Raw genomic sequence first — 16391 nt, 5'->3', positions numbered from 1 at the left:
CCTCGTTAGTCTTGATAAAGGGTTTTGACCCGAAACGTTGACTCTAATTTCTCTCCACGGATGTTGCCTGGCCTGCTGAGTTTTTCCAGCATTTTCTGTTCTTACTAATGTTAAACTGACCGGCCTGTAGTTACTAGGATTGTCCTTACACCCGTTCTTGAACAATGGTGTCACATTTGCCACTTTCCAATCCTCGGGCACCTCCCCCGGCAGTGACCAGAATAACCTTCCTAACCCAACTGTGGGAGCAGCTTCACCACACGGACTGCAGCGGTTCAAGGAGGCCCACCACTACCACCACCTCCAGGGCAACTAAGGATGGGCAGTACTTGCTGGCCTTGCCAGAGACACCCACATCCCGAGAATTATTATTTTTTTAAACCTGTTGAACACCTGTAACCAGTTAAATCTCTATTGCCCCCACCCCTCACCCCCAGTAGAGGTGACTCCCAAGTATGTGTTGGCAGGAGGAGCAGATACTATACTTGATCTTCGGTAAAAGGCCAAGAATCTTTTTCCGATACAGATGTGATGGATCTGCTGAGTATTTGGCATTTTTCTGTTACTATTTCAGATTTTTTTTTTTTTTTTAAACTTGTGCTGAAGTGTTATCCCATGGAGTGTCCCTTTTTCTTGTAAATGTTATATGCAATCTCCAAATTCTATAAATATGTATAAGTAATAATACAAATACATTTTCATAAACTATGTAGTCGTGCCCTTGATAGAGATGCAGAGGTACATAGCTTCCAGCAATAATACAAATTCAACTAAAAACTCCACAGGAATTGTCGGGCGGGAGCTTTTTTGGTAAACTTGAGTCGGTTCATGATTGTACATCATTCTTGCTCATTTACAACAATATAAATTTATTCCACTCGATTTAACATTTCCATAGAATTCTTTCTTGCCAACCGGCCTTAAACACCCCTGGGTTTTGTTAAGAAACCAGAACCTGTTTAAAGGATTACTCCATGAAAAAGCAACAAACCTTTTTTTTTTAATTTGAAAGCACAAGGTGTATGACTTGGAGCATTGTGCGTGATGCTGTCAAAACAAAAGCAAAGCTTAGCTTGTCTTTCTCCTTGAACACACCTTACACAGTTCTGGTGTCCAGATTACAAAAAGGATATGGAGACACTGGAGAAGGTGCAAAAACGATTGCACAGATGATACCAGAACTGAGAGGTTATAACTATGAACTAAAGACTGAACGGGCAGGGGGTCTTTTCTCTAGAAAAAAGGCTGATGGATGACCCAATAGAGGTCTTTAAAATCAAGTTTGCAGACGACACAAAGCTGGGTGGGCGTGTGTGCTGTGAGGAGGATGCTGAGAAACTCCAGTATGATTTGGACAGGTTGGGTGATTGGGCAGATGCAGTATAATGTGGATAAATGCGAGGTTATCCACTTTGGTGGCAAAAACAGGAAGGCAGATTATTATCTGAACGGCAATAGATTGGGAGAAGGGGAAGTGCAATGAGACCTGGGTGTCCTTGTGCACCAGTCGCTGAAGGTAAGCATGCAGGTGCAGCAGGCGGTTAAGAAGGCAAATGGTATGTTGGCCTTTGTAGCGAGAGGATTCGAGTACAGGAGCGAGGATGTCTTGCTGCAGTTGTACAGGGCCTTGGTGAGACCACACCTTGAGTGTTGTGTGCAGTTTTGGTCGCCTTATCTGAGGAAGGATGTTCTTGCCATGGAGGGAGTGCAGCGAAGATTAACCAGACTGATACCTGGGATGGCAGGAATGACGTATGAGGAGAGATTGGGTCGATTGGGCTTATACTCGCTGGAGTTTAGAAGAATGAGAGGGGATCTCATTGAAACTTATAAAATTCTAACAGGACTAGACAGACTAGATGCAGGAAGGATGTTCCTGATGGCAGGGGAGTCCAGAACCAGGGGTCACAGTCTAAAGATAAGGAGTAAGCCATTTAGGACAGAGATGAGGAGGAATTTCTTCACCCAGAGAGTGGTGAACCTGTGGAATTCTCCACCACAAAAGGCAGTTGAGGCCAATTCATTAAATATATTCAAGAAGGAGTTAGATATTGTGGTAAACCACTGTATTGTATATTGCCACCTCTGGGTGGCGCTGTGTATGGAGGCATGCCTCAGCTGACTCCACCCACCACTGTGTGGGTTTCGTTCAGACTTGTTCAGTCACTCACGAAGAAGCATGGTCTCTTCTTAGCTAATAAAAGCCTTATTCATCTCTTCTTTCGACTCGTCATCTCTTCTTCGACTCATCACCTTTTATGAAGTAATTGATAAGCGTATCAATTTTATTAGCTAAAAGTTAAATGGCGACACCTGAGGAGCAACAACAGCAACGGATACAGCAGACATTGCTGAGAGCCCTCAGACCACCACGCCTGGACCTCGACCCTCAAGAGGTGGGTGCATCAGCCAAGTTTGAACACTGGCTGAGCTGCTTTGAATCCTTCCTCGCAATCTCACAGGTTACAGAGGAGGATCACAAACTGAAAATTTTGACCGCCCAGGTGAGCCATCAAGTATATATGCTAATCCGGGACTCTAATACGTACGTGGCGGCCCTCGAGCTACTAAAAGGGCAATATACGCGCCCAGTGAACACAATTTACGCCCGACACCTCTTGGGATCCCGCAGGCAGCAACCGGGAGAATCGGTAGGGGCATTTGCACGGGCGCTACTGGCACTCTGCAGAGACTGCGATTGTAAAGCGGTAACGGCTGTGGAGCACGCGCAGGGACTCGCCTGTGATGCCTTCGTCAGGGGCCTCCAGTCAGACCACACCCGGCAGAGACTGCTAGAAAGCAAGGAACCCGACCTGAAGACGGCCATTGCCCTTGCGCTCTCGTTAGAGGAGGCCCACCGAAACCTCGAGGCATACCCCCGTAACGGCGCCGAGACATGGCAATCAAAACCGTGGGACACGGGACCGCCGCCCCCGGCACCAACCGCTGCAGCGACCCAACCGAGACAGCAGCCTCCGGTAAGAACTGCTTCGATGCCCAGTAACCAGGCCCAAAAATGCTATTTCTGTGGCCAGTTAAAACATCCCAGAGCGCACTGCCCAGCTAAGACAGCTACCTGCTCGGGCTGCGGGAAGAAAGGCCATTACGCTAACGCCTGCAAGGGGAAGCCAGCCAGCAGCGCAGCGTGCGGGCCGTGGGAGCAGCCATCTTATCCGCCATTTTGTGTACCCCCGGCCGCATGGCATCCGCCGCCATCGTATCCAACGCACTCAACCGCCATTTCGTCACCGGAACCGACCACCGTCTCGGCGGATGACTATAGTGACTCACTAAGCCACATACTGGCCTCCGTGACGCTGGATCAAGCCCTCCCTCACCATCTATCCAGCTCCATGATGGATATCGCGGTAAACGGCCGCGCCACCAGTTGCCTGATCGACAGCGGGAGCACAGAGAGTTTCGTCCACCCCGACACGGTACGTAGCCACTCCCTCACGATTCTGCCAACGCACCATCGCATTTCTATGGCGTCCAAGTCCCAGTCAATGGACATCAGCGGCTACTGTGTGGTGACCCTGTCAGTAGGGGGCACTGAATATAAAAAATTTAAACTGCTAGTCCTGCCCCGTCTTTGCGCTGCCGTCCTGCTAGGGTTGGATTTTCAGTGCCACCTTAAGAGTGTCACACTAGCATACGGTGGACCCCTCCCCCCACTCACAGTCTGCAACCAACAACTTTTAAATCGCCCGCTGCAAACCACCTGCAGCCTTTCCACATTAAAAGTCCCCCCCCCCTCCCCTGTTCGCTAACCTCACCCGCGACTGTAAACCCATCGCTACCAAAAGCAGGCGGTACAGTGCCGGGGACAGAGCTTTTATCAGCTCTGAGGTGGAGCGGCTATTGAAGGAGGGCATTATCGAAGGTAGCACTAGCCCCTGGCGAGCCCAGGTTGTAGTCGTTAAAACCACTGCAAAACGCCGCATGGTAATCGACTACAGCCAAACCATAAACCGGTACACCCAGCTGGACGCGTACCCCCTCCCTCGCATATCTGATATGGTCAATCAGATTGCGCAATACAAAGTATTCTCCACCATCGACCTTAAGTCAGCGTACCACCAGCTGCCCATCCGCCATGAGGACCGCCAGTATACTGCCTTCGAGGCAAACGGCCGCCTCTACCACTTCCTTAGGGTCCCCTTCGGCGTCACCAACGGGGTTTCGGTCTTCCAAAGGGAGATGGACCGAATGGTTGACCAGAACGCGCTGCGGGCAACCTTCCCCTATTTGGATAACGTCACCATCTGCGGCCACGACCAGCAGGACCACGACGTTAATCTAGCAAATTTCCTCCGTACGGCCCAACGGCTGAACCTAACGTACAATAAGGAAAAATGTATGTTTCACACCAAGCGCCTGGCCATCCTCGGCTGCGTGGTGGAGAACGGAGTCATCGGGCCCGACCCCGACAGAATGCGCCCCCTAATGGAGCTACCCCTTCCCCACTGCCAAAAAGCACTGAAGAGATGCCTGGGGTTTTTCTCCTACTACGCCCAGTGGGTGCCCCTCTATGCAGACAAAGCCAGGCCCCTCATCAAAGCCACCTCCTTCCCCCTGACACCAGAGGCGTGTGCAGCCTTCACTCTTATCAAGAACGATATCGCGAAGGCCGCAATGCACGCGGTGGATGAGTCCATCCCCTTCCAAGTGGAGAGCGATGCCTCCGACTTCGCCCTAGCCGCGACCCTTAACCAGGCGGGCAGACCCGTGGCCTTTTTCTCAAGGACCCTCCAGGGCCCCGAGACGAGACACTCCTCCGTCGAAAAGGAGGCCCAGGCTATTGTAGAAGCGGTGCGTCACTGGAGGCATTACCTGGCCGGGAAACGATTTACCCTGCTCACTGACCAGCGTTCAGTAGCTTTTATGTTTAATAATAAGCAGAGGGGTAAAATCAAGAACGACAAGATCTTGAGGTGGAGAATCGAACTCTCCACCTACAATTATGATATCTTGTATCGGCCAGGGAAACTCAATGAGCCCCCAGATGCCCTATCACGTGGTACATGCGCCAACGCGCAGAGTGATAGGCTGCAGTCCCTCCACAATGACCTCTGCCACCCGGGGGTCACCAGGTTTTTCCATTTTATCAAATCCCGTAACCTGCCCTACTCCATCGAGGAGGTCAGGACCATGACCAAGAGCTGCCAAATCTGCGCCGAGTGCAAACCGCACTTCTATAGGCCGGACAGAGCAAGCCTGATCAAGGCCACCCGCCCCTTCGAACGCCTGAGCGTCGATTTTAAAGGGCCCCTCCCCTCCGCTGACCGCAATGTGTACTTCCTCAACATAGTTGATGAGTACTCCCGTTTCCCCTTTGCCATCCCTTGCCCAGACATGACCAGTACCACGGTCATCAAGTGTCTGAATGACATCTTCGCTCTGTTCGGGTTCCCCAGCTATATACATAGCGACAGGGGCTCATCGTTCATGAGCGACGAACTTCGGCAGTACCTGCTAACAAGAGGTATCGCCACGAGCAGGACCACCAGTTACAACCCCCGGGGGAACGGCCAGGTGGAAAGGGAGAACGCGACGGTTTGGAAGGCAGTCCTCTTAGCACTAAAATCTAAGGGCCTTCCGACCTCCCGCTGGCAGGAGGTCCTCCCTGCAGCGCTCCACTCCATTCGGTCACTGCTTTGTACTGCCACTAATGCGACCCCTCATGAGAAAATGTTCGTTTTCCCCCGGAAGTCTACATCGGGAACCTCGCTACCGGCATGGTTGACTTCTCCTGGGCCCGTCCTACTGCGGAGGCACGTGAGGACGCATAAAACGGACCCCCTGGTCGAGCGGGTGCACCTCCTACACGCCAACCCCCAGTATGCCTGGGTGACATACCCAGACGGGCGGGAGGACACGGTCTCCATACGAGATCTCGCACCCTCGGGTACCCCTGAATTACCACCGTTATCCCCCTTACCACCGTTATCCCCCTTACCACTGTTATCCCCCACCACCCCTCCCAACCCAACCCCTGCAGATGGCATGCCAAAGCCCCAGGAATCTTCGCCAACCACCCAGACACCAGACCCGACGTCGGATGCTGCAACACCACCGCCGCCACCACGACGATCAGGACGTCAGACAAGGCCTCCTGATAGACTTAACTTGTAGTACCCTTCACCCCGCCGGACTTCACATTAAACAAGGGGTGAATGTGGTAAACCACTGTATTGTATATTGCCACCTCTGGGTGGCGCTGTGTATGGAGGCATGCCTCAGCTGACTCCACCCACCACTGTGTGGGTTTCGTTCAGACTTGTTCAGTCACTCACGAAGAAGCATGGTCTCTTCTTAGCTAATAAAAGCCTTATTCATCTCTTCTTTCGACTCGTCATCTCTTCTTCGACTCATCACCTTTTATGAAGTAATTGATAAACGTATCAGATATATTTCTTAAGGCTAAAGGGATCAAGGGATATGGGGAGAAGGCAGGGACAGGGTACTGAGTTTGGATGATCAACCATGATCTCATTGAATGGCGAAGTAGGCTCGAGGGGCTGAATGGCCTACTCCTGCTCCTATCTCCTATGTTTCTAAACAAGGGTTTGATAGGGAAGATGTTTCCACTTGTGGGGAGTCCAAAACTAGGGGTCATAAATATAAGATAGTCACTAATAAATCCAATAAGGAATTCAGGAGAAACTTCTTTACCCAGAGAGTGGTTAGAATGTGGAACTTGCCACCACACGGAGTAGTTGAAGCGAATAGCATCGATGCATTTAAGGGGAACCTAGATAAGTACATGGGGGAGAAAGGGACTGAAGGGTATGCTGATGGGAATAGATAAAGTAGGGTGGGAGGAGGCTCGTGTGGAGTGTAAATACTGGCATGGGCTAGTTGGGCCGACTGGCATGTTGTAAATTCTATGTACATAAGAAATAGGAGCAGGAGTAGGCCAATCGGCCCCTCGAGCCTGCTCCGCCATTCAATAAGGTCATGGCTGATCTGATCCTAACCACCAATCTACTATCACAGAACCATCTCCTGAATCTAACAGAATTAGACACACGAAATAGGAGCAGGATCAGGCTACACTGCCCCATGGCCTGCTCCGCTACCCACAGGGCCATGTCCGATCCGAACCTAGACTCATGTCCAAATTCCTGCCCGCTCCCCGTAACCCTTAATTCCCTTTACTTCTAGGAAACTGTCTATTTCTGTTTTAAATTTATGTAATGATGTAGCTTCTACAGCTTTTTGGGGCAGCATATTCCATGGACCTACCACCCTCTGAGTGAAGTAGTTCCTCCTCATCTCAGTTTTGAAAGAGCAGCCCCTTATTCTAAGACTATGCCCCCTAGTTCTAGTTTCACCCATCATCGGGAACATCCACCCGATCCGACCCCTTCACAATCTTATATGTTTCAATAAGATCGCCTCTCATTCTTCTGAACTCCAATGAGTAGAGTCCCAATCTACTCAACCTCTCCTCATATGTCCATCCCCTCATCCCCGGGATTAACCGAGTGAACCTTCTTTGTACTGACTCGAGAGCAAGTATGTCTTTTCTTAAGTATGGACACCAAAACTGGGTGCGGTCTCACCAATACCTTGTACAACTGAAGCAATACCTCCCTATTTTTATATTCTATCCCCCTAGCAATGAAAGCCAACATTCCATTGGCCTTCTTAATCACTTGCTGCACCTGCATACTAACCTTTTGAGTTTTGTGCACCAGGACCCCCAGATCCCTTTGTACTTCAGTACTTTCCAGTTTCTTGCCATTAAGATAATAACTTGCTCTACGATTTTTCCTGCCAAAGTGCATAACCTCACACTTTCCAGTATTGTATTTCATCTGCCAAATCTCTGCCCACTTACTTAGCCTGTCTATGTCCCCTTGCAGGTTTTTTATGTCCTCCTCACTCACTACTTTCCCATCCATCTTAGTATCATCTGCAAACTTTGATATGTTACACTCGGTCCCCTCCTCCAAATCGTAATACTTTTCCATAAACATAGTGCTCCTTAAAGGAGTCAAAACATGTATATTAAAAAAAATGTACAGGCAAGTGATGGCCAGCTGTGATGTTTTTGTAAACACAGTTGTTCTAAATAAATCCAAGTAAAATGGGAATCATTTGTTTTCCTGAAGCCTAATTATGAACTTTGAATTCCTCAGTATGCAAAGACTTAAATGAAGCATCCACAGGCAGTCCCTTTCTATGCATGGATCTAACGTACATCACTGCCTTACTCAAGGAAGGGTTTGGATTCTACGATAACACAGAACTGCAGGTAAACATGGCGCCTATTCTAACTTCACTTATAGGCATGCTATACGCAGATAAGAAAAGTTGCTAGTGGCTCAATTTGGGGTTTCACAGTAAATGGGTCCTTTCGTTATTGGGTTTATAAAGTGTAGTCCGAGACTATTAATAATGCAGGTACTGGGGAGGGAGTATCAACGCTATTTTACATATTAACCAGGCAAGCCCAAAGAATAAACCATCATCTCATTCAGGATATAGGAATCACCTACTCTTTATTTCCGAGGTGGCCATTAGCAATTGAAAACCGCAATCATCTTGTGAAATGCGTCGATCAAATCCACCCATTTTCAATGTACATTATCTGGTGTTCAATGCATATAATATTGGTGCATTGCCAATTTAAAAACCCTGCTTTTTCAGGTTTTATGTCCTTTTTACCATTTTTTAAAAGAGAAATAAGTATGGTGGGGGGTGGGGTGGAGGAGAAAGAGATTAGGACCTTCGCTAAATCCAGGTAAATGCAGAGAAGACCGTTGAAAGTGGATTTTATTTTGAATAATGATAAAACCCAAAATGACCAAGGAACTTAAAGGCATACGAGCTAAATGATAAATAACCCACAATATTTACAGTTCAAGGACACTCACTTAATCCCGAGATGGGATTTCTAAATTAAGAGTAAAATTGAAGAATCTATGGCTGTTGCTGTGACTCCTTCCACTCCAATTGCGCCCCAGCTTGTCTGCCTTTTGAGACTTGCTCTGGATGGAGGTTTGTTTTGTGGCAGCATTTCTCATCCTTGCACTTATTGTTTTCACAGCTGGCCAAGAAAGTCAATAATATAGAAACTAGCTGGGCACTAGGAGCAGCGTTCCACCTCATCCAGTCACTGAAGACTACTCTATGAATTTTAAAAATATAAAACAGAATAAAATACAGGGCTACTGATGCGCATGATTGTGTTACTATTTAAAAGTATGAATGCTGTGATTTGTACCTGCTGAGAGAGAAAGTAATTCCAAACTGGATTCCACCCACCGAAAACAATCCGGCGAAGATGTGTCTCAGTAGTCATCTCACCTTCGACGTGGGTCTCCCATTGTTTCACGAGGAAGAGGGGGGGGGAAAGGGCAAACGCTATATTTTTGATGATTCTCATGGATTAAATGATTGGAAAAATAAACACTATAGAAATGTCTATGGACTTGCAAAAAATAGATATTTTTACAGTGGTATTGCCATCTTTTATTGTGGAAATCCTCCTTGGTCCCAAAACCTCGCACAGGGTGATAATTGTGCAATACTCTGCTCTTCTATTGCAGTTTGGGAGCAAGTTTGATGTGCTCCAATCCTTTGTAGTATTAACAATTTAATTTGATTAGTGCTCCCACTCTAACTGGAAATCATAAATCTTTATGAAAAGAAAATGAAGCTGTAGATTTGTTTAAAACCTTGATTAAATACAGCCGATTTTTTAATAGGAGGAACAAACCATGATTACTGTTCTAGTGATATTATGACTAAAGACGTGTTAACATTTTTAAATTACCATGATGTTCAAAAATTACATCTTGCACCAAAGCACCAGATTTGATCACAAATCTAGATATCTTAAATAATAGAAGCTAGATCTTGAAGTTGATGGGGATGTTCTTAGCGTGAAAATTGTAAGGGCTCTGGAATGTAAAACCCTCCTATTGAGAACCAGTTTTGCCTGTGCCTGCAGAGAAAGGTAGCGAGCAGGAGGCATTTTAACCTCACCTGTGAAGAACTACTATAGGACGCTGCTGCCCTCGGCCAATTTTGCACACTACCTAGTGACCTGTTAGTCACTTTATCTTCTTGAACCTGTTTTCATTTGGATTCCAGGAGACGAGCATCTAAGTGACCTGTCTGGAGGTGGCAGGGAGGGGGAAGAGAGAGGTCATTTAAAGCAAGTAAACACTGAGGGGTGGGGAAAGTACTGTCCCTTCAGTACCACAAATATTTATTCCAATTTAGAATTTCAATTGCAGCCTTGAAAGATGGGTCACTTTTAGCCTCAATGTATACATTTAAAAAGTAACTTTTGGACAAGTTTGAATTTCATAAGAGGGTTCAAATGAAGTATCTCCACCACCCTGGTAGATGCAAGGTCCTGCCTTAAGTAGACACTGTCATCTCTGTTACATAACCTGCTGCTAAGTTGCAGCACTGTGAGGTTGTTGCTGTCCTACTGTTTCTGTAAGACCTCTCGGGTTGCTGATTACCATGCTGTTGTTCTGCAGTATTTTAAATCTAAAGGTAAGAGCTGTAGCAAAAAGTAGTACAGGTTGAGTGTCCAAAATAAGACATGTAATGCAAAAAAAATCTTTCCTGTTTCCTCCCCCACTTTCTCCTGAATCCGGACTCCGGGACGGTTGGTGGCAGGGTCGTCCGGAATCTGTAAAATGTTCTGGAATCTGGGCACCCGGAGGGAGGCTTACCAAAACCCGGAAATATCACAACCTGGGCCCAGGCATTTCCGGACTCGGAACGTGTTTCTGATGTCCGAAGTCCGGAAATATTGTAACCTTGGGCTCGGGTGTTTCCGGACATCAGAAACACGTTCCCAAGTCCGGCTCAGCCTCGGTCCCGAGGTCGCTGGATTCGGGACGCTCAATCTGTACTGGAAATACTAATCAGCTGTTAAAGTCACCCAGTTTAATTCAAATATTTCACTTGTAGCCACATGGATGATGTACCACTCGTAATCCAAACAATGCCAGAAAGTTGTCAAATTTGACTATCTTTTACATTAGCATTTTTGTTAAACATGTTGGCAAGAGTAAGGTTCAAACTATTTATAGATCACCTGGTCTATACAGCTGGCCACTGGGGGCCCAGCTCACCAGATTGACGGCTGTGGCACTCGTGTCCAATCACTGTCTCGGCAACTTAACTCCACTCTCAAATTGAAAATGACCCTGCTCGCAGTCCAGCCTTCAACCAACTTTAAACTCATGGTTCTGAAAAGCAGGAGCACACTTTTGGCAGAGAGATAAACACGCACATGGCTGCTGTGTACCAACTCCTTGCAGTTGTACTTCATGTCTCTGAGCTCCAGAATTTGCTAGCTCCTGTGGTACGATTCTTGCTTTTTAAAAAAAAAAAAAATGTATATTGCACATTATTTAATTGCATGATGATGGCTGTAATTAATGCGTATTTTATATAACTGGTCACTTGCAGTGATTTTGCTTTATTGAAAGGGATTCAGGACATCTACACACACACTTTCATGTTCCAAATGTCTGACATACATGTGATGTAAATTATCAAATGTTTTATCATAAACTATCTACATATTCAGAATTTTTTTAATTAAAAGTGAATATTGGATAATATACATGCTGCTGGCTCTGTCATCATTGCTTTCTGCCAGAATACTTAGAACAAGGGCGAGAATCTGCATTCTCACCTATCCTATAGGTACGAGCTTTTAGCAGATGACTCTGAAAACCAGGCAACTCCATCGCGTCTGTGCTGGTGTCCCATTTGAACTTGGTCTCTGCAACTTGAAAGCTATGTAGATTGATGGTAATATAGAATATACATGGCTCCCGAGACTCCACACATGCAGCAGAGCTTGGATGACCCTGCTTTATTGATAGTTTTCCTCTTGAATTTGAATGATGTCAACTAGAATATCTGCAATTTCTTTTAATGATTGGTTTAAAAAAAAAAAAAAAACTTGTTTCATTAAAATAAATGAGTAGATTGTACACATGTAAGGTGGTGGGCTGTTTGTGTTGCAACATGCTGTGACCCAGAGTGGCTAGACATAACTTCTTAGCTGCACTTCTTAACCCATGGAGGCTAAATATTTATCTTTAATTCTTCTGGAAGAGAGTTCTATACGCAGGGGATGCTTTATCAGAAATTCAGGCATGCAAAGTCATAAAGCAGTGAACCTTTTGTTTTACCCTATTTCAATCCAGTAAAATAATGTCCCACATATTAATGTTGATTGACTTGTACTAAAAATTTCATTTTGTCTTTGAATAAAGAAAATTGCACGTTACATCTGTTACCTATTCTTTACAAACTGGTCCATAGTAACATCATACTAGCATTTTTTTAAAAACACAAACACTGTTTCTAAGTCTCTCTGCTCTGCTGTGTATGGCACAACTGGAGATATAAATGGGGAAGGAAAGCAAAATAACAACCCTAAATACCAAATGACTGAGGTTACATACTATTGGATGTAATATCTCCAAATTTGCAGACGACACAAAGCTGGGTGGGAGGGTATGCTGCGAGGAGGATGTCGGGAAACTCCAGTACGATTTGGACAGGTTGGGTGATTGGGCAGAAACATGGCAAATGCACTACAATGTGGATAAATGTGAGGTTATCCACTTTGGTGGCAAAAACAGGAAGGCAGATTATTTGAATGGCAATAGATTGGGAGAAGGGGAAGTGCAGAGACCTGGGTGTCCTTGTGCACCAGTTGCTGAAGGTAAGCATGCAGGTGCAGCAGGCGGTTAAGAAGGCAAATGGTATGTTGGCCTTCGTAGCAAGAGGGTTCAAGGATGTCTTGCTACAGTTGTACAGGGCCTTGGTGAGACCGCACCTTGAGTATTGTGTGCAGTTTTGGTCACCTTACCTGAGGAAGGATGTTCTTGCCATGGAGGGAGTGCAGCGAAGATTCACCAGGCTGATACCTGGGATGGCAGGAATGACATACGAGGAGAGATTGTGTCGATTGGGCTTATACTCGCTGGAGTTTAGAAGATTGAGAAGGGATCTCATTGAAACATATAAAATTCTGTCAGGTCTGGACAGACTAGATGCAGGAAGGATGTTTCTGATGGCCGGGGAGTCCAGAACCAGGGGTCATAGTCTAAGGATAAGGGGTAAGCCATTTAGGACTGAAATGAGGAGGAATTTCTTCACCCAGAGAGTGGTGGACCTGTGGAATTCTCTGCCACAGAGGGCAGTGGAGGCCAGTTCATTAAATATATTCAAGAGTGAGTTGGATATGTTTCTTGAGGCTGAAGGGATCAAGGGATATGGGGAAAAGGCAGGGACAGGGTACTGAATTTGGATGATCAGCCATGATCACATTGAATGGTGGAGCAGGCTCGAAGGGCCAAATGGCCTACTCCTGCTCCTATCTTCTATGTTACTAAATAGTGAAATGAAATTCTTATAAGCCCATTTAAATTAATAGCTGTAGTGCTAGTTGAGCACCAACCCACTCATTCTGAACTGTAGATAGCAGATCAAAGGGTAGACTTGTGTGCGCACACAATAGCTGGGGTGTGTCTCACTGGGCTATGCAATCACTTTAATATCCTCAAAGTATTGTGAATGAATTTCACTATTTTATAAACCCAAATAAGACATGTAATGCAAAAAAAGCAGATCTTTCCTATTTCCTCCCCCACTTTCTCCTATAGAGTATTCTAGGTAACTGCTGCTGGTAGAATTATAACAATGTCATAGAACTTAAGCGAAGACCACAATTGTTGGGATGTGTCTAAAACTTGAAGGAAAGCTACAGCACTAATGTTAGTCTGCAAGAATTAGTGCAATGGTCATAAATAAACTGTTTAAAAAAAAATACTAGTACAATGTTCCCATGGCCTAGTTTGTAAGAGATATGGTCAACCACTGCAATGGGTAATTTTGTTGATTGAAGCATAAAATAAAATTTTTAGTACAAGTCAATCAACATATTTCAATATGTAGGATGTAATGTTACTGGATTGAAATATGACAAAACAAAAACAGATTTCTGATCCTGAAACAAATCACATTTCTTTAGCTGAAGAGCGACTTCAAAAGCAAGCTATGCTGTGTGCTGGTTCCAGAATTATTTAATAGGGTAGAACAGGTGGAGGAAAAAAAAACCTCTTGCTGCTTTGGCAGGGTGATCCGTAAAACATTAGCAACAGGTATTGTAATAAAATAATTGCATTTACATAGTGATTTATATTAAAACAGGACAATGAATTTGCATTTTAAGTGCAGTGACTTTTCATAATAGCAACCATTAAGCTGTTGCCCAGATAACAGACATCTAGATATCAAGTTGACAAAAACCTCAACACAGACAAAATTAGAAAATACGGTCTTCATCTGTTCAATGCTTGCAATCCATAGCATTCAGGAAGATCATTAAGTTGAACTTTGAAACATAGAAGATAGGAGCAGGAGTAGGCCATTTGGCCCCTCGAGCCTGCTCCACCATTTAATGAGATCATGGCTGATCATCCAAATTCAGTACCCTGTCCCTGCCTTCTCTCCATATCCCTTGATCCCTTTAGCCTTAAGAAATATATCCAACTCCTTCTTGAATATATTTAATGAATTGGCCTCTACTGCCTTCTGTGGCAGAGAATTCCACAGGTTCACCACTCTCTGGGTGAAGAAATTCCTCATTTCAGTCCTAAATGGCCTACCTCTTATCCTTCGACTATGACCCCTGGTTCTGGACTCCCTGACCATCGGGAACATCCTTCCTGCATCTAGTCCTGTTAGAATTTTATAAGTTTCAATGAGATCCCCTCTCATTCTTCTAAACTCCAGCGAATATAAGCCCAATCGACCCAATCTCTCCTCATACGTCATTCCTGCCATCCCAGGTATCAGCCTGGTGAATCTTCGCTGCACTCCTTCCATGGCAAGAACGTCCTTCCTCAGATAAGGCAACCAAAACTGCACACAATACTCAAGGTGCGGTCTCACCAAGGCCCTGTACAACTGTATCCTGCTCTAATATGAAATGTAAGATGTGGAAATTCAGACTTGGCACAACACAAGTCCTCAGATGGACTTTGCCTGAGTGATCATGTAATTGGGGTTTACCTTGGCAACATCTGAAGGGGTCGGTTAATTTGCAGTCTTGCCAGTTTAGGAAGCCTGCTGTTCTGTGGCCGCTCACTTCAGTAGTTTTGTCACTTCTGAAGATACCACCTGCACTATCAGCCCAATAGTTACCATGTATTTACATCAAAATTAATAAGATTACAAATAGCAAAACAAGTATTACTTTTCTGTCCATTTTATTTTCTGTAATTTCACTTTTGTGCCTTTAAAACAAGTCATTTGTAAGCAGCAGTGTATAGTAGCCCTCTTATGGTATCTCTGTAATAGGTTTGCTTTCTCACTCTCACCGTAATATTTGTATTGACCTGGGCTGCATGAGGTACAACAGGGATTTTCTGAAGCCCAGTAATAGTCCAACTTACACCGCCACCCCTGAAGTCCTTCCATACTGTTCAGACAGAACAAGTATACTCCCTTCCCATAAGCAAATGAGTGATGTGAGCGCACACTGTAACCTCTAGCAGGGCTGTTGAATACTAGAAGATTTAAGCATTCAATTGACATACCAACTTTTTCACTTCTTTAATCCATTTGTTAAGATTTCCAAGTCTGAATGAACTTGTATTTTTCTTTTAGATCTAACAATGCACTGGATTGTCACAAACCACGAGACAAGCCTCACCAGCGAGTGGGCGTTTGGGTCGATCTAACTATTTGCGGACAGCACACACCATTCACCACCCACGCTGTGTGGTGCTCTGTGACAGACTGTACCATTGGATGCAGGCTGGCAAGGGATTTTTTGAGATTGCTCAAATCAGTCCAATATTTACCATGTATTCAGTTCAAAAGTAATAAATTACAAGAGATTACAAATCAGTCCTTTAGAGCAAAGGCAGGGACCTAAGGCAAAACTTCACAGCAGCCAGAACTCGCAGCATCCTCCGGAGACAGAAGAAATCCAGGGCAGTCGCAGATCACAATTCACTTACTGACAAATGCCATGATTTGCTCCTGGAAAACAATGGAACGTTATTAGTTTTTAAAAAATCATAGACGCCACTTTTACTCGAATGCTTTTTTCTTCATTAGAACGCACTTTTTTCAATCTTTGAAATGACAGGGCCACAAACCTGGGACAACCTGCCCACAGGCCTCCGTCAATGTCATTCTAAGGTGGCCTCTAGGTGGTGTGCAAGAGCAACGTTGGATGATGCGACTCCAGACTTTTTCTGTACCCTTTAATACTTTTACTCTTTTGAGTGTTTAACTAATTAACAATAGCCACCAGTGCTAATGCATTCCATATTCTGTTAAACCTTTGTGTAAAAACACGTGTTTTAATCTCCCCTTTA

General features: G+C 45.3%; 2 protein-coding genes across 6 annotated transcripts in view; one reads left to right on the top strand and one right to left on the bottom strand.

The window, feature by feature from the left end:
• Positions 1–11603, top strand: part of entpd5a (ectonucleoside triphosphate diphosphohydrolase 5a) — an 81333-nt gene extending 69730 nt beyond the window's left edge. For all 4 annotated transcript variants that reach the window (XM_086002683.1, XM_086002686.1, XM_086002684.1 and 1 more), the window contains exons 13-14: positions 8148–8263; positions 9059–11603. In XM_086002683.1, coding sequence (XP_085858809.1) covers positions 8148–8263; positions 9059–9145 — 203 coding nt within the window. In that variant the 3' untranslated portion in view covers positions 9146–11603. The remainder of the gene's footprint in view (positions 1–8147; positions 8264–9058) is intronic.
• coq6 (coenzyme Q6 monooxygenase) overlaps positions 11363–16391 on the bottom strand; it is a 49966-nt gene continuing 44937 nt past the window's right edge. For both annotated transcript variants that reach the window (XM_086002682.1, XM_086002681.1), the window contains exon 12: positions 11363–16050. In XM_086002682.1, coding sequence (XP_085858808.1) covers positions 16021–16050 — 30 coding nt within the window. In that variant the 3' untranslated portion in view covers positions 11363–16020. The remainder of the gene's footprint in view (positions 16051–16391) is intronic.

Source organism: Somniosus microcephalus, chromosome 12 (assembly GCF_052327205.1).
Source record: "Somniosus microcephalus isolate GS21.2 chromosome 12, FLI_Smic_1.0, whole genome shotgun sequence".
Lineage (NCBI taxonomy): Eukaryota > Metazoa > Chordata > Chondrichthyes > Squaliformes > Somniosidae > Somniosus > Somniosus microcephalus.
Note: the sequence above shows the minus strand (reverse complement) of the source record. Positions and strands in the feature narration are given on the sequence as shown.